The 20,324-nt window shown below is 45.8% G+C and overlaps 1 protein-coding gene and 1 long non-coding RNA gene across 5 annotated transcripts in view; both read right to left on the bottom strand.

Annotated features, from left to right (window-relative positions):
- LOC310696535 overlaps positions 1 to 20,324 on the bottom strand; it is a 285,064-nt gene that overhangs the window by 42,590 nt on the left and 222,150 nt on the right. The window contains exon 2 of the long non-coding RNA XR_014520621.1: positions 11,483 to 11,749. This is a non-coding gene — a long non-coding RNA (uncharacterized lncRNA). The remainder of the gene's footprint in view (positions 1 to 11,482; positions 11,750 to 20,324) is intronic.
- Positions 1 to 20,324, bottom strand: part of FRMPD1 (FERM and PDZ domain containing 1) — a 91,293-nt gene that overhangs the window by 34,322 nt on the left and 36,647 nt on the right. For 3 of the 4 annotated variants that reach the window (XR_014520545.1, XR_014520546.1, XM_083481620.1), the window contains exons 2-3: positions 10,727 to 10,857; positions 4,342 to 4,431 (exon numbers count right to left, since the gene is read on the bottom strand). Coding sequence is in view for 2 of the 4 variants with exons in the window: in XM_083481620.1 (XP_083337746.1) it covers positions 4,342 to 4,427 (86 nt within the window). In the remaining 2 variants the exon portion in view is untranslated. The remainder of the gene's footprint in view (positions 1 to 4,341; positions 4,432 to 10,726; positions 10,858 to 20,324) is intronic. The other variant, XM_083481621.1, reaches the window with a different exon arrangement.

Raw genomic sequence — 20,324 nt, 5'->3', positions numbered from 1 at the left:
AATTTATTTTTATGTATGTGGCGACAGCAGCAAAGATGCTCTCAGGCCAGAGATGGAAAGAAGACAAAGATGAAAGGCAGACCAAGTTGATGGAATATGCCGAAATGGCAAAAATGACGGGAAAGATCAGAAATCGGGAAGACCAAATCTTTATTAAGGACTGGGATGACTTTGAAACATATTTGAGAGATCACTGTAAACGGTTAAAATCAGTAGCAGGAATATAAAAAACACTTGAAAAGAAATGTGGACTTTGGATATTATGGACATTTATTATTAAGTAGATTACAGTAAATTGGATATTATGGACATTTATTATTACAGTAGATAGATTACAGGAAAAGATGCAGGAACAAAATTATAAAAATGAAACCCATGGAGGGGCAGATGGAGGTCTGAAGGTTTGAGATAACCTTTTGTGTTGGTTGTTTGTTTGTTTGAATTGATATGTTTGTTATGTATAACTAATTATGTAAAATTAAATAAATAAATTTATATATGAAAAAGAAGGTTGTCCATAGGGATGCAGGAAGGCATCCTTTTCCATCCCACTCTGTAGTGCTTTTAATTCTGTTGGGAGCCGCCCAGAGTGGCTGGGGAAACCCAGGCAGATGGGCGGGGTATAAATAAATTATTATTATTATTATTATTATTATTATTATTATTATTATTATTATGCTTTCCAGTGCATTTTTCTGACACTTTCCATATTGCAGGAAGTCTGATCTTTTTGAAGAACTGAGTCTATTGCACAGGGCCTCCCAATCGCCTAGAAATTCACAACCTGAATTTGCCAGGACGTTATTGATTCCTTCCTGAAAATAGCAACAGTCTGGAAGTGTCTGTCATGCACTGGCTTGGATACAGAGGAATGGTGAGAGGCACAAACTGGGGTACCCCCAAGAGAAGAAGGCTCAGCTCTCCAGGGTTTCAGACAGGGCTCTCTCCCAGATGTACCCAGAGACACTGGGGATGGAACCTGAAATCTTCTGTATGCAAGGCAGATTCTCCACCACTGAACATCTTGATGGGCAAGAATCAAATACTACTACTACTACAACAACAATAGTAATTTTGTTATTTATACCCCGCTCATCTGGCTGGGCTTCCCCAGTCACTCTGGGCAGTTCCCAACAGAATATTAAAAACACAGTAAAACATCAAACATTAAAAACTTCCCTAAACAGGGTTGCCTTCAGATGTCTTCTAAAAGTCAGACAGTTGTTTATTTCCTTGACATCTGAAGGGAGTGTGTTCCACAAGGCGGGCGTCACCACCGAGAAGGCCCTCTGCCTGGTTCCCTGTAACCTCCCTGCTCGCAGTGAGGGAACCACCAGAAGGCCCTCGGAGCTGGACCTCAGTGTCCAGGCTGAATAATGGGGGTGAAGATGCTCCTTCAGGTATACTGGGCTGAGACCATTTAGGGCTTTAAAGGTCAGCACCAACACTTTGAATCGTGCTTGGAAACGTACTGGAAGCCAATGTAGGTCTTTCAGGGCCGGTGTTATATGGTCTCGGCGGCCACTCCCAGTCACCAGTCTGGCTGCCGCATTCTGGATTAGTTGTACAGTGAGTATAAGTAATGGCAATGACAACAATGTGCAGGCATTGGGGCATAACATTTTTCCTTTTTTTCTGCCAGAAGGACAGCAGCTGTGGGAGGGGACCACCTGTTCCTGCTTCAGGTGGGCAACACCAGGATGATGTCACAAAAGCCACTGTCTGCATCAGAAAATGTCAGGATGAAGTCACAGCCTTTGTTCTCCAGGCAGGCAGCCTGGGAGCTGAAAGAGAGAGGCAGCGGCAAGGAAGGAAGGGGTAGAGTTGGCAGGCAAGTTGTTTCAGCCATTCTAGGACTTCTGCTTACAGCAAGTGCCCTGGGCAGCCAGGGAGGGAGGGAGGAGAGGCTGGCATGAAAAGAAGCGGAGATAATGGAAGTAGGCACAGGAATGTTGGCAGCACTCCGGGTATCGCAGGGTGACAACTTCCAGAGCTTGCCAGGACGTAGCATAGTTTAAGTGGCAGACAGGCAGAAAGAATAGCAAGCACTGGCATGGGAGCCTGGATAGATTAAGGCTCCAGCTTTCAGCATATGCCCCAGAGAGGGCAAAGAAGGTGAGAGAGAAATCAGAGAGCAGCAGTGTTGAGTGGAGCAATTGCAGGAGGCAGAGGCTGGCATTTTCTGAGACCACACAGCCTGGTGTGTGTGAGAAAGAAAGGCAGGCAGGCAGACCAGGAACAGAAGGATATGTGAGAAGAGGTGTGATGGCCTGGGATTTGGACTCGGAGGCTGAACTTGAGGAATCCCAGCCTGCACAGGAGTCCCCGCCTCCAGAACCAGCTGAGCCGGGGCTGGGGCTTGAGCCTGAAGGGTCCTCACCTGTGCTGGATCCTCAGGTGCAGGCATCAGCTGAGGCTGCTCTGACCCCTGAGGCGATGGAGGACCCATTGCCTGCAGGTGCTCCTCTCCCAGCCCTGTCAGGGGAAGGTGAGGTTGCCTCTGGGTCCAGTAACCCTCCAGCCTCTCCTGAGCTGCAGGGCAGAGAGGTGGAGGGTACCAAGTTCCCGCAGGAGGAGTGCTCGCCTCCAGGCCAGGAGAGGCGAGGCATCTGTGGACCGGGGCCGCCCTATGCCTCGGGGCAAATAAAAGCCAGCCAGCCCCCGTCCCAGGTTGCGGAAGCAACATTGTTGGTAGCCTGTTCCTGCCTGCACCCTGTCCTGCTCTTCTGCCAGAGTTCCTGACCCCACACGACTCCCTGCCTTGGACCCCGCTTCAGCTTTGACGAGCAGCCTCCATACCGCACCCTCGACCTCGGACTGGACTCGGACCTCGCTGCATGGTTAACCCTTGGGACCGGCACAAGAGGAGAATAAAGAGAAGACTGGCAGGGGAAACCAGGATTTGGACAGGAAGTGGTGGGGGGAGTGTGTGTATGGGTCAGTGGATTGCCATTGGAACAGGGAAGGAAAGCAGAGGGGCAGTGGGTTACAGGGAACCTCCGAAAATCTTGCGAAGCAGTTCCTCTTCCTGTGGTGGGGAAAGCCCCACCTCCAGTGGGGAAGAGGTGAAAGGACCAGAGGATGCTGCTGGGAGCCTCAGCACCGCTCCTGGTCAAGCCGGCCAGGAGGGAAGCATGCCTCTTCCGTCGCCCACCCTGTGCAGAGGTGTAAAATGCAAAGAAGGAAGGAAAAGGCTGGGGGTGACTAAGCTATTATGTTGGGGGAGGACCCGGGAACGACCACTCCCGAATTCTGCTAGCGATTGAGGCAGACGTGAACTTGTGGTTCTGCACTGTAAATAGTTTTGCACCAAAATAAAACCTGTAAAAGACAGGTCGGAGTCCTGATTGGTTACTCACGAGCAACCACCATTGCCATCCGACAGTATGCAAGAGAAAGAGAGAGAAGAGATAGGAAACAAGGCCAGCTCAATACATTTTGCCACCTGAGGCAAACCACAAAATGGTGCCCCCTCCCTGTCAAGGAAGAAGAGGTGAGTGAAGATTTGCATCAGAAACAGCGTGGGGGGAGGGAGAGTCACTAAAGATTGACATCAGGATCTGCTGCCCCTGTGGATCTTGCCACCCAAGGTGGTTGTCTCACCCTGTCTCATAGGTGGGCCGGCCTCGGTGGGGAGGGATAGCAATGCTCACCCTGGACTTGCAGGGCAGCTTGGGAAGTTACATCAGCCAATGGAAAAGAGAAGGGGCTTGAGGATGAAAGCAGGAGGCAGAGGGAGACAGGGACAGGAAGATCAAAAGGAAAACCCAAACACTGCAATAAAAGCTGAAAGAGAAATCTACTCTTAATCACAGAAAATAATTACTAAACTATACAGTCATACCTCGGGTTGAAGTAGCTTTGGGGTAAGTATTTTCGGGTTGCGTGCTGCGGTGACCCAGAGTGCAGTACTTCCGGGTTTCGCCGCTTGTGCATGCGCAGACCGTAAAAATGATGTCACGCGCATGCGCAGAAGCGGCGAATCGCGACCCGCGCATGAGCTGGTTGCGTTTGCTTCTGGATGTGAACAGGGCTCCGGAACGGATCCCATTCGCATCCAGAGGTACCACTGTAATCCATTAAAAAACACAGCAGGTTGCAGTGCATAAAATGCTACAATTGAGGATAAAAATTGAGGATGTTTGCTACTTTCATAGTAAAGGATTGCCGTAGGAATATCAGCCGAGGGTCTGGTAATAGGTACTGCTTGCCACAACTACCACCTGAGGCCCAAGTGACAAGAGGAGGTGCAAGAAAACACCCACTTCCAAACTATGCCCCTATGAAACTAGGGTATCCCTCATCCCCTCCTTTTTAATGACGTTTCCTTAAAATACCTACCTGGCTGCATGATCCCGTGACCGCCGCAGCCATTTGGCTACCATCTGCTCTATCCGACGTGCCTTGCGTGTCTCCAGATCTTCCATTTACCTGTGCAAGAAACATGCCATCCCTATTATTATTAGTAGTATTATAATTATTAGTATTTATATACCACCCTATCCCTGGGAGCCTCAGGGAAGTTCACAGAATAAAATCAAGATATAAAACCACAAAATACCTAATAAAAATAAAAACAACTCAATAGCCCCCGCCCCCCAAAAAGGCACATTTTAAAAGGACACAGGATGTCTTTATCAGCTGACAAGACGACTGGATTTTCTCCAAGAAGGCTCACTTTTGGAGTCTTCAGGCAAGGAGACTCCACATTCCTTTTTGTTACAGAAATATTCTTCATGTGCAAGGTTTTGTTAAGAGTTATTACTAAGACCTATCTCTGTAAACCTAAAAGCAGAAGTTATTGGTGTGTAGATAATGAGTTCCAAACTCTTTTTAAAGGTAGGCATGCATAAAGTAATTTGGAAACATGGGAGGGAGAAAGCAATCTTTTTCTAAGAATGATCTCTAACTAGGGAGCCAGTGTGTTGAGTTTGAGCTGAGGGAGACTGGATTTAAATAATTATTTCAGCCAAAACGCTTAGGCCCCATCTGCACTGTACATCTAAAGCAGTATCACATCACTTTAAACAGCCATGGTCTTCTGCAAAGAATCATGGGAACTGTAGTTTGCCAAGGGTGCTGAGAGTTGTTAGGAGACCCCTCTTCCCATCACGGAACTACATATCCCAGAGTTCCCTGGGAAGAGGTAATCTGAGGCCACAGTCCCTACAGATTTGCTTGAAGGAGGGTTCAGGGTCCAGTTCTACAGCAAGGATAGGGAACCCATGGCTCATAACAACAACAACAACAACAACAACAACAACAACAACAACAACAGTTTATTATTTATACCGTATCCATCTGGCTGGGCTTCCCCAGCCACTCTGGGCAGCTCCCAACAGAATATTAAAATCACGATAAAACATCAAACATTAAAAACTTCCCTAAACAGGGCTGCCTTCGGATGTCTTCTAAAAGTCAGATAGTTGTTTATTTCCTTGGCATCTGATGGGAGGGCATTCCACAGGGCAGGTGCCACCACCGAGAAGGCCCTCTGCCTGGTTCCCTGTGGCCTCACTTCTCACAGTGAGGGAACCACCAGAAGGCCCTCAGAGCTGGACCTCAGTGTCTGGGCTGAAGGATGGGGGTGGAGACGCTCCTTCAGGTATACTTCAGATATTGTTGGACCTAAACTCCCATCCTCCCTGACCATTGGTCATATTGACTTGGTCTGGTGGGACTTGAAGTACAGTAACACCCAGAGGAAACCTGCAACCTTTTTTCTATTGCTGGTTAGCATCTGCTCAAGTTCAGCCCTCAGAAGTTCTAGCTTAGATCCTGGTGGCCCCAAAAGCTGGCTAGAACAAGGCAAGCATGAGAGCGAAGGGGAGAGGAGTATAATCCGGAGAATAACTGCTGGATGTTAATTTCCTCAGGTCTTTATTATGAATGTCTAAGATGCATTGCAGGACGGTACTTCAGGAGACCAAAACCCAGAGGGGAAAGTTTTACAAAGGCAAAAGTGGCGATCATGGGCAAAGTATTTGTTCTCCATAAATATGCATACATCCAGAAAGGTTGAAAATGTTCCAGGAAGGTTGAAAATGTTCTTTGCTGGGATGTCTTACGAGAGAGAACAAGTTCTTTGATGAGTGTTCAGTATGGAAACATACACTGTGTCCTGGGTGCATGAAGAGACCGTAATGGAAACAAAGCCCATTGCTGCTTTGAAAACTCTAGCTCATTAGAGAAATTGGCTGACCCAAGGAGAGAACTGACGGCTCCGCTATGGGGTGGCTGTCTCAGGTGGGTCATTAAGGCTGCAGATGGGAAGACAGACAGATCGGACTCAAAAAGTCTGCCAGGAAACTACTTGCAAAACCCATACTGAATTGAATGGGCAGCTTGCAAGACTCACACTTGGCTAGTTATCGTTAAGCAAGCATTACCTCCTGGTCTTGATTGAGACTGTGTGATGGCCTGGGCTCGGAACCAGAGGAGATTCAGTCTGCACCGGATCCTTTGCCTCAGGCATCATCTGAACCTAGTCTGGGGCCTGATCCTGAAGAGTCCCAGTCTGCACAAGTTCCCCTGAAACAAACTCCAGCTGGGCCGAGTCAGGGGCCGGAGCCTGCCCTGGCTCCAAATGCAGGGATGACCTCGTTGCCTTCAGCTGAGCAACCACTTACAGCTGCTCCACTACCGGTTGGGTCAGGGGAGACTGAGGTGACCCCTGGGTCTAGTAACTCACCGACGTCTCGCGAGCTGCAGAGACTAAGGTCTGAGAGAAGGAGAGACCTGAGTACTCGCAGGAGGAGTGCTCGCCTTCGGGCGAAACAGGGAGGTGAGTGGCCAGGAGATCAGGACCAGCTGCTATCCCAACAAAGATAAAAGGCTGTCGGACCCCGCCCCAGGTTGCGGGAGCAACATTGCTGTGTGCTAGATCCTGTACCTGTCCTTGCCTGGTTTCCTGCCTCAGCCCTGTCGGACTGACTCCCAGCGGAACCTTTGGATTCTGGACTGGTCCATGTTTCATGGGTTACCCCCGGGCCCAGCACACTCTGCCTAAGCCAGGGTAGGCAACATGGTGTCCATTGGATGTTGTGGGACTCCAACTCTCATCAGCCCCAGCCAGCATGGCCAATGGTCAGGGATGATGGGAACTGTAGTTCCGCAGCATCTGAAAGGTGCCATTCTAGCTCCTCCTGGCCTATGCAATAGCTCTATTTACATATCGCCTCAAAGCAACACTTGTGGGATATTTAATGTGACCTCAAACCAACAGTGCATGTTTTCTAGATAGGCACATGATAGGAGCTGAAGCTCAGAGCTTTCCTGTAAGTTTGCTAGAGAGAACTCCCATTGTGCCCTGACAGGGGAAGGGCGTAGCCATATAAATATTCCCCTTACTTGTGCGCAGTGCCGGATTTACGTATAAGCTAAGCAAGCTATAGCTTAGGGCCCCATTCTCTTGGGGGCCCCCCAAAAATTAAATGAAAAAAAAACACCTGGATGTACATTTCCAAATATAAGATAAAAAAACAAAATAAAACCTACATCCAGCAACAGTGTTTTGCGTTGTGTATGCTCCTATTATGTGAGTAATGGGCTCCCCCTGCTAGCCAGCTCCCTAAAATTATCACTGGTTTGCTCATTTCTACATATAGGGTGCCTACATTCTGCATGGACTGGTTGTATGGCTACATGTGCAAATGGCTCGAGATACCTATTAGGTCCATAAATTACCATATAGCATATATTCAACACAAAAAACAGTGACAATTTGTTGTTGACAAAGGACAGCTGGACATATAAAGGGCCCCATTCAGTAGCTTAGGGCCTCATCAAACCTCATCAAATCTGGCCCTGTCTGTGTGCGCGCATCCTTTGTTGCCTCTCTTCACTCTTACCTCTTCATCTCAACGCCAAGCCAGAAATGTCAGAACAATCTGCATATCTGAGCTTAACTGCTCAGACACCACCTTCAACCAGACTTAGGCATGTCTTTTGTAACCGAATTACCATTTTAAGCCTGCCTGAACAAAGCTGCTGTATCTGATATTCTGCAACAGAAACTATGAGTGAGTAAATGTTTTTTTTTTTTTTACCTTTTACAAGGCTGTTTGGGTGATGATGGTTTTAAATATATCCTCTCCTAGCATAGGTATTTCAGAGGCAGTCAAGATCTTTGTTTCACCTTTCAGACAATTCCATTTACCCGTATTTGTGGCTTTACGGTGGAGCCCTCTGAGCTACAGTTGATGAACATTTTCTCTTTAGAATGTTATTTTCTCATTGAGTGAGTCAAATTTATTTGCCTACCACCCCAGTTCATTAGAAAACAAGGCTCCATTTAGAACATGATAAGAGTCGTGCTGCACAAAGATGCAAGTCAAATGAATACAAGCACTGAGATTGCTATGGTTACAAAAACCAAGGGAAACGCTATCTGGAAGAGGAAGCTGATAAGGCATTTCCACAGCAGTTTATACCGAATGACACAGGGCATTAAATTAATATCCTCATTTCTAATTTTCTCAGCAAATCAAGTTTCTCATAGGTGGTAAACTTGCCTGAGTCAGATAAACAAACAAGCAAGAATATTGAACTTCTGGGAGCCGTGAGTCTATCTAGTAAAACACTCTGAAGGCAAAATGTTCTCTGGTCCTTTTCATTCATTCCCATCCTACACTGAGGCTCCATCTGCACCATACAGTTAAAGCAGTACCGTACCGCTTTAAACAGTCATTACTTCTCCCAAAGAATCCTGGGAACTGTAGTTTAAGAGAGCTAACAGTTGTTAAAAGGTAAAGGGACCCCTGATCGTTAAGTCCAGTCGTGGACGACTCTGGGGTTGCGGCGCTCATCTCACTTTATTGGCCGAGGGAGCTGGCGTACAGCTTCTGCGTCATGTGGACAGCATGACTAAGCTGCTTCTAGCTAAACCAGAGCAGTGCACAGAAACGCCAGAGCGGTACCTATTTATCTACTTGCACTTTGACGTGCTTTCGAACTGCTAGGTTGGCAGGAGAACAGTTGTTAAGAGAGCCCTATTCCCATGTAGAAACCGCATTGTTGTTAAATACAGTGAGCAAATCACACGTAGATAGTTGTGTAACATAATGGTATGAGTTTGTGGGTGCCTTGACTCCCCTAAATTCCCAGGTGCCAGATTCTCCGCTAAATTCCTAGGTCTAGTGAGTGTTGGGGTTTAATCATTGCTTGGAGTACTGAAATGGGCTGCTAGATGCCGAATTTAGCAGTGTCAAAATACAGACCAAACCAGATTTTCTGTGCTCTGGAAATCACTCTGGAGAAGAGCCATTAGGGAGAATAAAAAAAGAGGTAATAGGTGATTAACAAGGAGATACTCTGTGCTGGGTGGCAGTGAGAGCCTCCCCTTTCCATGGGGGGTTGTTTGGAGGGAAAAAGCAGAGTTGGCTGAGATATAGGCTATACAGAAAAAGTGTTGGTTAAACGCAGAAAGCTGAGCAGGGGGACAGAGGGCCTTTCCGATTTCTGCTGGCATCCAAGACTGTGGCCACGGGAGAAGCAAGAACCTATTGAAGTGTAATGCTGTGAGCCCCTCCATCATTGGCTCAGGTTGTATATATATATATGTGTGTGTGTAAATTAACCATATATCATAAAGACACCACAGTTTCCACTGCCTCATTTCCAAAGGAAATACAAACCCTGGATAAACACCTAGACTCCTGGAATCTCGCACCACTGAGAGATTGGGATGGTGTGTAACCATATAGTGTAGCCCACTGACCCACGCAACCCTCATACAAGCCTCATATGTACGTTGTGGCCAGCCATGGTTAATGGTGCACCATGTTTGTGCCTTTCTAGGCTGTCGCTTTCCCCTGCTAATACGCAGAGGAAGCAAACCACGACTGTATCCGAATCAGGGCTTTTTGGTTTGTTTCACTCTCAACAAACCACAATCTGTAGCTCGAGTTTGTTCTTGGCTTGCCAACCATGGTTCGTTGGAGTGAAACAAGCCACAATCCTGAGTTCAGACACAATGCTAAGCGAGGGACCATGGTTTGCTTCCTCTGTGCTAGCTGCGAGGAAATAAATAGTCCAGAAAGGCACATTCATTTCCAAAATAAAAAAATTTCTTCCAGTAGCACCTTAAAGACCAACTAAGTTAGTTCTTGGTATGAGCTTTCGTGTGCATGCACACTTCTTCAGATACACTGAAACAGAAGTTGCCAGATCCTTCTATATAGTGAGATGGTGGGGAGGGGCATTACTCAGAAGGGTGGTGGGAATGGGAGATTGGCAGATAGCAACTTCTGTTTCAGTGTATCTGAAGAAGTGTGCATGCACACGAAAGCTCATACCAAGAACTAACTTAGTTGGTCTTTAAGGTGCTACTGGAAGGAATTTTTTTATTTTGACTATGGCAGACCAACGTGGCTACCTATCTGTAACATTCATTTCCATTAACTTTTCTGAAATGCACAGCTGGACCAAAATGGCTCCTCCCTTTCTAGAGCTTTCTTTAGGGCCTAAGGTTTAGGCCAAAGTTATGCAAAAAAAGTGCCGTCCTGGACGAAACAAGCTGCTGAATTAAGTGCACACGCCTGCAAAGGAAGAGAGCTCAGCACTTCAGGAGCTATTGATCAACCTGTCATGATCTTTCCAAATTTGCTGTGGTTAAAAGGTAGCATGACTTCTGTTTGCTTTGGGCTTTTCTGCCCTCCCCCAGGATGAATGATCTGACTCAGAACCCAAATGAATAAACTGAATCCAACCGCGCCGCGAGACTTACGTGTGTGTACTTAATGTTGGCTTTAACCCAGCGGAGTTGTTCACGTGCTTCGCATTTTGTGAGATTGGCTCGCGCCTCTGGATGCTACCTCTTGCTTAGTGTTTGGGACATTGGTTCATCTGCCTTTCTGCCTGCGCAAGAAGATGAGAAGTATGTGATAATTCAGACAAGACTTTCAGTAGAACATGGGTCTAGGATATTTTCCCCTTTTTGTGCTCTACAAATATTAGTATTCTAGTATGGTGGAGGGACGTGGGTGGCACTGTGGTCTAAACCACTGAGCCTCTTGGGCTTGCTGATCAGAAGGTCGATGGTTCAAATCCCCAGGATGGGGTGAGCTCCCGTTGCTGTGTCCCAGCTCCTGCCAACCTAGCAGTTCAAAAGCACACCAGTGCAAGTAGATAAATAGGTACTGTTGTGGTGGAAAGGTAAAAGGCGTTTCTGTGCACTCTGGTTTCCATCACGGTGTCCCATTGCGCCAGTAGTGGTCTAGTCATGCAGGCCACATGATCCGGAAAGCTGTCTGTGGATAAACCCCAGCTCCCTTAGCCTGAAAGCGAGACGAGCACCACAACTCCATAGTCGCCTTTGACCGGACTTAACTGTCCGGGGGTCCTTTACCTTGGGGGTAAAACACATGTGCCTCCTTAATTTTCTTACCCCTACTGCAACTCAAGACCATTGGATGCCCTGAAATCAAGCATAAGCTGAATATGCTGGCAATTATTGCCTGTGCCACAACTTTAAAAAAGGAACAACAGAATGTCTGTGTTAAGTTGTGGGTGAACATATCAGACGACACAGCGATTCTTCAAACAGCTCTTGTTTATTCACAGGCCAGGACAGAACTGAACTGAACTGAAGGGTTCAGTCAGCCTGCTAATATAGAGCTCCAGTACAATGTAACTGTAACAATTTTCTAAAACTATCCAATCACTGAAAGTCACTTTTGATCCCTTATTTGCATAACTATCTACAGTATCCCCCTGCTGGCCCAGGGTGAGAACTTCAGTACATAACAGTCTCCACTGATGTTCTAGTGCAGGGATGAGGAACCTGCAGATGCTATTCTGCTCAGCTTCCACCAGCCCCAACCGGCATGGCCATTGGTCAGGGATGATGGAGGATCAGAGCTTAACCGCTCCTGTTCTACTGGCACACACAACTAGTCACCTTCAGTTTCTATGGCTCCAGATGAAAAGAACATTTAGGTCTCAGTGAGCATTGCAATGAGAGAGCAAATGACGGCTGCACAGCTTATGCTTGGTCAATTCCTTTGCTAGGTTGCGACTAGAGATGGAGAAAGGAATCATTCTGCACTCCACTTCACCATAGGCAGCCCTGTTTCTATTCCTCTGCAGTTCATCTTCTGCCACAGACTATGCTATCTGCCCCACTGTCTGTTCTGGCTGCTGATCCCTTATTTTCGAGCCTGCTGGTCCCATATTTTCAAATCTGTAAGTTGACAGCTATGTATCTGCTTCTTAATATATATTCATTTTTGTAATTATTGTTTGGTTGCAGAAGTGCATTGCAAAATTCGGAGGAGTGAGAATTTTGAAGGATAGCTGTGTTTCGGTTCTTATATTGTTTTGAAAAGTCCAAGTTTGACAGAGTTGGCTTTAAATGCATACCGAATCAAATTCCTCCTCCATCCCCACACTCACTGCCCTTGCAAAAACCAACACAGAACTCTTTCCCAATGACCCTGGGCTCCTTAAACGATCTCCTTGTAGCAGAAGTGCTTAAATGTAATACATATACTTTAAGCAGGAAAGAACCACTTTCTTGCCACATCATGATCATTAAAAAAACCAGGCTTGCAAAACAGACCTTAGGAAGGTGGGGGGTGGGGGTGGGAATCCTAAAGCTATAGCTGACAAGCTTAAAAGCTTTTGTGATGGGCCGAGAGATGCACTGCCTGTGATAATTGCCAGCTGAAGGCACATGATGCTTTCCCATCATTTCAAGGACAGGAGCGTCGAGAACTGTGAAATCCCATCGGAGCCAATCCCTTGCATTAGCCACGCCGATTGTTAGAAACACGTCAGTTGCCATTTGGACGCAGATATCAAGCAGTCCAGCCTTGTCAGCGTGGGAACTGCAGCAAGCACGTCAGTTGCATCCAAAGAGCCCCTTTCTGTTGGGAAATGCACAAGAAGGGCTGGTAGTCACAGGCCACCCGACATTTTGCTCCTTTCTACGGGCTGGTAAATCACATCGGTTTCTGCTGCTGGAGGCGTGTGTGTGTTTGCAAAACCTGTTTTCCTGCAGTACATCCTATCCCGGGAACACAAGGGACAATGTGCACCATTAAGGTTTGTGGCAGGAAGCAGAGTCCCTCATTAAAAAATTGAGAACAAACCCTCCAAGCGTCCCCTCAGCCAAGGAGATAAGTAACTATACAACCTTTAGAAGACATCTGAATGCATCCCTAGTGACTAGTGGGGTGCCACAGGGTTCTGTCTTGGGCCCGGTCTTATTCAACATCTTTATCAACGACTTGGATGATGGACTCAAGGGCATCCTGATCAAATTTGCAGATGACACCAAACTGGGAGGGGTGGCTAACACCCCAGAGGACAGGATCACACTTCAAAATGACCTTGACAGATTAGAGAACTGGGCCAAAACAAACAAGATGAATTTTAACAAGGAGAAATGTAAAGTATTGCACTTGGGCAAAAAAAAATGAGAGGCACAAATACAAGATGGGGGACACCTGGCTTGAGAGCAGTACATGTGAAAAGGATCTAGGAGTCTTGATTGACCACAAACTTGACATGAGCCAACAGTGTGACGCGGCAACTAAAAAAGCCAATGCAATTCTGGGCTGCATCAATAGGAGTATAGCATCTAGATCAAGGGAAGTAATAGTGCCACTGTATTCTGCTCTGGTCAGAGCTCACCTGGAGTACTGTGTCCAGTTCTGGGCACCACAGTTCAAGAAGGACACTGACAAACTGGAACGTGTCCAGAGGAGGGCAACCAAAGTGGTCAAAGGCCTGGAAACGATGCCTTATGAGGAACGGCTAAGGGAGCTGGGCATGTTTAGCCTGGAGAAGAGGAGGTTAAGGGGTGATATGATAGCCATGTTGAAATATATAAAAGGATGTCACATAGAGGAGGGAGAAAGGTTGTTTTCTGCTGCTCCAGAGAAGCGGACACGGAGCAGTGGATCCAAACTACAAGAAAGAAGATTCCACCTAAACATTAGGAAGAACTTCCTGACAGTAAGAGCTGTTTGACAGTGGAATTTGCTGCCAAGGAGTGTGGTGGAGTCTCCTCCTTTGGAGGTCTTTAAGCAGAGGCTTGACAACCATATGTCAGGAGTGCTCTGATGGTGTTTCCTGCTTGGCAGGGGGTTAGACTCGATGGCCCTTGTGGTCTCTTCCAACTCTATGATTCTATGATTCTATGATTCTGTACAGTGGTATCTTGACTCTCAAATGCCTTGGTACTCAAACAACTTGGAACCCAAACACTGCAAACCCGGAAGCAAGTGTTCCCGTTTGTGACCTTTTTTTTTTTTTTGCTCCATTTTGAGTGCCACACTTCTGTTTTGAGTGTCTGTCTGGTTTTGCTATTTATTTTGTGTTTTTGTTTTTGTGGCTCTTTTTTTGTTCTGTTTTTGTGACTGCGTAGAACCCAGTTCAGCTACTGATGGATTGGTTGTGTGATTGCAGTACATTGTTTATTGCTTTCATTTTATGGAGCGATGGTCTCGTTGGATAGTAAAATCCATGTTAAATTGCTGTTTTAGGGGTTGCTTTTAAAAGTCTGGAACAGATTTATCTGTTTTGCACTGCTTTCTATGGGAAAGCGTGCATTGGTTTTGGAACGCTTTGGTTTTGGAATGGACTTCCAGAACGGATTAAGTTTGAGAACCAAGGTACCACTGTTTAGGGAAGTTTTTAAATGGCTTGGGGGTTGTGTAACTCCATACCCTCCAGCGTTTCTCCGATAGAAGTAGGGACATCTTACCATACCCACCAACATTTTTCTGAGGAAAAGAAGGATGTCCTAAGGAAAAGCGGGACGCGGGTGGCGCTGTGGGTTAAACCACAGAGCCTAGGACTTGCTGATCAGAAGATTGGTGGTTCGAATCCCCACAACGGGGTGAGCTCCCGTTGCTCAGTCCCTGCTCCTGCCCACCTAGCAGTTTGAAAGCACACCAGTGGAAGTAGATAAATAGGTACTGCTCTGACGGGAAGGTAAATGGCGTTTCCGTGCGCTGCTCTGGTTCACCAGAAGCGGCTTAGTCATGCTGGCCACATGACCCGGAAGCTGTACGCCGGCTCCCTCGGCCAATAAAGTGAGATGAGCGCCGCAACCCCAGAGTCGGTCACGACTGGACCAAATGGTCAGGGGTCCCTTTACCTTTACCTTTAAGGAAAAGTGGGACATTCCAGGACCAAATCAGAAACCGGGATGGCTTCTGTAAATCCAGGACTGTCCCTGGAAAACAGGGACACTTAGAAGGTCTGCATCCAGAAACTCAACACACCAACACCTGCTTAGGTTCACTCTGACTATCTAACAGCTATGCAGAAGATGACCTTGGCAGATGCAGTCTCTGCCCCACCCCAAACTTGCATAACATATTTGCAGTTGCTGAAAACCCCTTTCTGTACAGGATGAGAAAGGTGTACAGGATGCCTCTGGTCAGACTGGAGTCTTTGTATGGAAAAGTCTCCTCCCACTCTGTAAACAAAAGACTCTGGCTAAGCTGTCCATAATAGCCAGAACAAGACCGACACAGTATCTAATGTAAAAAATCTATCTGTTCAGTACAAAACAATGTGGCTTCTTCTGTCTGCAAAGGCTAGACAAATGTGCTTCCTTCAGGAACATTATAAAGCAACACACATTTAATGCATAATGGGCTGTATCTGTACAGCCACTCTGGGGTTTGGTTCAAAATATTACAAAAAGAAAACCCTATGATTTTGAACAAGAGCTGCGCAGTTGGAAACAAGATGTCCGTTCCATTGCCTTCTTGACCCCCCCCCATCTCAACGTAACATTAGATGATTGTGGCAGATAACACTGGCAATTCACTTTTCATGTGGACCATATTTTGAACGGACAGTGACAGAAAGGCCCTTTGATTCTGCCCACTGACTCACTTCAGTGTAAGTGAGGGGAAAGACTCTGTAATATTCTGTTCTGTAGCTAATAGAAGAAGAAGAGGAGGAGTTTGGATTTGATATCCCGCTTTATCACTACCCTAAGGAGCCTCAAAGCGGCTAACATTCTTCTTTCCCTTCCTCCCCCACAACAAACACTCTGTGAGGTGAGTGGGGCTGAGAGACTTCAGAGAAGTGTGACTGGCCCAAGGTCACCCAGCAGCTGAATGTGGAGGAGCGGAGATGCGAACCCGGTTCACCAGATTACGAGTCCACCACTCTTAACCACAACACCACACTGGCTTAAAGTATATTTATATAAGAGAATGAGTGACACTTTTTTTTCTTCAGGTCAAGCAACTTGCACAAGCAATAAAGCAAAGACTGTTGGCTGACACAGCATGGGAAGCAACTTTTCTGCTTCGTATTAGAAGAATTTAAAAATAACTAACTTTCGAATCATAGAGCTTAAAGGGACCCGAGGGTCATCTAGTCCAACCCCCTGCAAGGCAGGAATTTCAAGACACAGTCCCCCATCCAACTAGAAACCCTATCAGACCCTGCTTAGCTTTGTAGGTGTGCTAGCAGTTTTTATTGCTGCTCCACTAGTCATAATATAATCACTACCACCAATCATTTTCATAAGCACTATGCAATTAATTAACTGTCCTTAGGTTTCCTCCCTTTTTATATAAACTTCTCTTAAACAACCAGAATAGGAAGCCACAGTTGAATGAGGCTGATTTTTTTATTTTTTATTAAACTAGTAATAACACAACCTTCATTATGGCCCAGAGCAAGATACACAAGTTGTTTCCTTAACAAATTTCTTCACCTGTTGAGATCTAACCCCAGCTGGGAGCTTTTAAATATTGTCATAGATTTTTGGGGGGGACCTCCTAAACCCTACAAATGGTAGGATTTTGATTATTTGGAGTATTGAAGGGAAGATTGGAAGCCTGTGGGAAAACACAAGCTGGGTCTCTCCTGGGTTAGATGCATTTACATGGCATAAGGCAGGGCTAGGCAACCTAAGGCCCAGGGGCCGGATGCGGCCCAATTGCCTTCTCAATCCGCGGACAGTCCAGGAATAAGCGTGTTTTTACATGAGTAGAATGTGTCCTTTTATTTAAAATGCATCTCTGGGTTATCTGTGGGGCCTGCCTGGTGTTTTTACATGAGTAGAATGTGTGCTTTCTTTAAAATGCATCTCTGGGTTATTTGTGGGGCATAGGAATTCGTTCATCCCCCCCCCCCCCAAAAAAAATAGTCCGGCCCACCACATGGTCTGAGGGACGGTGGACCGGCCCATGGCTGAAAAAGGTTGCTGACCCCTGGCATAAGGTGTTGATGGCCCATCGAAGAGGAATCTTGGACCTGGGCAGACAGAGGTTGCCAAGGTGATGAGATGCATGTGTGAAGTGATGGGAAAAGAGTATCCTTAGGAAGGTGTGCTGGGAAGAAGAGGGGAAAGAACAGAGACTGAGATCCATCTTGGGCAGGCTGGCTGAAAGCTCAGGAACAAAGAAGACCAAAACTTTCACAAGGAACAGGGAATTTTTTATAATTTATCTTGGAGACCACTGTAAGCAGATGAAGACATTAGCAGGGTTGTAATAACACTTGTAATGTAACGAGTACTATGGAGATAATGGAGTTATAAAAAAGCATGGATTACTGAAAAAGATGCAGTAGAAAAGGTTTAACAACAGAACCCATGGAGGGGAAGGTGGGAAGTCCAGAGATTTGGAAACTTCAAATCTCATTAACACAAGAAGTAATTTACCGTAATAAAAGCAATGACATTATTTTTTAAAAAATAAATACTTAAAGCTACGGCAGTCTCCGCAGCATCTTCAGTTCTTCAAAGCAGCACAAACCCTGGGTGAATGCTTGGAACCCCCTAGAATTTTGCTACCATTTGGCAGAGAATGGGGGGTGGCAGCCAACTTTGGTAACAACTTGGCTTTGAGCCACACAAAGCATAACTCCAATAAGTTATCCAATTTTTGCCTGCCTGGTCTAGCCCTTATCAGATGGGACAATTGCTTCACCGAAACAGTTCTGCACATTCTGCGTTCCACTTTATGATTGAGGTTGCAGTCTTTTTGATTGTTCCCGTAGTCAACACTGTTACCTAACAGCTGACTAGTTTTTGTGGTGGCATGGGCGGTCCTTTGCATCTATTAGATTTAATGGCAATTGTTTTCATTTCAAACCGATGTCCTGTGATCTTGCATCTATCTCTCTATTTTAAAATGTGCATCTATTAAAAAATTTGGGGGGCGGCGATGGCGATTGGGGTGTTGTTTTTATTTTTATTATGTATTCTGTGGTTTTATATCTTGATTTTATTCTGTGAACCACCCTGGGTATATGGTGGTATATAAATTCAAATAATAACAACAACAACAATAATAATAGCCATAATTTGTGGCAGTATCATTGCAGAACACAACTTATGAAGCTGTGTTCACCCAGCAAGTGAAGAATCTGCAGTCTCTTCTCTTAAGAGTGTCTGGGATGATATATAAATTGCACCTTGGAGGAACTTGCCCAGTTTTAACCAATACTAATTACCGTATTTTTCGCTCTATAACACGCACCTGACCATAACACACACATAGTTTTTAGAGGAGGAAAATCCGTAGGCATGCCACCCGTAGGCATTCCCTCCATAACACGCACAGACATTTCCCCTTACTTTCTAGGAGGAAAAAAGTGAGTGTTATGGTGCAAAAAATACGGTATTCTCCTGTGATGAATTTTATGAGTGGTCCTCTTTGTCTTCACTCTTTGCTACAGCTTTGTTGACCCTTCTTCTGTTCCTCAGGTGTTTTCCGTCCCATCACCCAAGAAAAACAACTCCTCTGGAGCACATGGTCCGATCCTTACAAATCTCCTTAATCGGATTAGACTCTGAATTATTGCGTCAATTACTTATCTGATCGTTTCCCCCAGTGCCCTAATTTTGGTTACTTTGGTAGCAAGGAACAATTCACTTTTATGAAGAATGGAAACAGCGGCTGTGTGATCATTGCTCCTTCTGGGTGGGGGAAAGCAACTCTTGCTAAACAATCCTCAGGACGAAGGCAGGCTCGTTCCGGCAGAGTTTAACAATAACAACACAGAACCATCCCAAAAATTCATATTCAGCACATAGGAGCTTCCAAGCTGTTAGCCTAATTATGATGGACAATTAATGGGACTTCACTTCTGAGCCAGCAGCTTTGCAACCCAGAAACAATGTGGCATTACAAAGCCATCTGTTGCAGACAATACTACTCCTGTCCTCTCAAAGCCTCCAAGGATCTAATAGCAGACTCGTTGCAACAGAATGGGGGGAAAGAATATTTTCATTTGAGAGAATCTGGTGTTTCCAAGAAGCGCAGTTCAACTGGAACTCTGCACATGCCCCTGAGACAAGGCATGCCTGTTGGTTTTGGCCTGAGCTGTGAGCCTGCGGCTCTCGCAGGGGATCAGAGAAAGCTAGCAGACGTTCAAGCTGGGTTCTTCACAGTAGAGGAAGTTCAAGCTAAATATCAAGGGAAGCCGTCATAAGTTCTTGCGAAATATCTTCCCTGCAGTGGTTGCCGTAAAGGGGAATTTAACCCCAGCGACGCATAAGCAGCATGCATCATGCAAATGTGCAGTTAATTGGTCCCTGGATCTTCTGCTACATCTTAATGTGAGTAAATACACTTGCATTTTTTCCATGACATGCTATTGATGAAATAATAGTACATCAGAGATGGATTTATGCTGGACCATCTACACATCATTCCAACTTATTTGTTGCTTTGTGGTGCTTGTTATGTACTGAAGTTCTCACCCTGGGCCAGCAGGGAGATACTGTAGATAGTTATGTAAATAAGGGATCGAAAGTGACATTCAGTGATTGGATAGTTTTAGAAAATTGTTACAGTTACGTTGTACTGGAGCTCTATATAAGCAGGCTGACTGAACCCTTCAGTTCAGTTCTGTTCTGGCCTGTGAATAAACAAGAGCTGTTTGAAGAATCGCTGTGTCGTCTGACATGTTCACCCACAACTTAACAGTGCTTGCTCAGTTTTCCTGCACTGTTGCCATCCGTAGGGGCACTGTTGCACTCTACCACAACACAAGTAGAACAACAACAACAATTGCCCTTTTGGGACATTTGTGGTATGAAAAAAGTTTACTTGATTTCAGCAGAACCAGCAGAATGTCCACCACAAAACTTCTGCAGATGGAACAACGCTGAAAGCAGAATCATGCATAGCAGCCCTGGTACCATCATGAGCACAAATAATCTTGAACACAGAATGAAGTGGAGGGGTTAGTATTATTATTTTAATTTATTACTCCCCATCACCCTAAGCTGCCAAGGCAAGTTACAACAGTTTATAATAAAAAATTCCTTCCAGTAGCACCTTAAAGACAGAACTAAGTTAGTTCTTGGTATGAGCTTTCGTGTGCATGCACACTTC

This window comes from Podarcis liolepis (genome assembly GCF_965112155.1).
Source record: "Podarcis liolepis genome assembly, chromosome: 17".
Lineage (NCBI taxonomy): Eukaryota > Metazoa > Chordata > Lepidosauria > Squamata > Lacertidae > Podarcis > Podarcis liolepis.
Note: the sequence above shows the minus strand (reverse complement) of the source record. Positions and strands in the feature narration are given on the sequence as shown.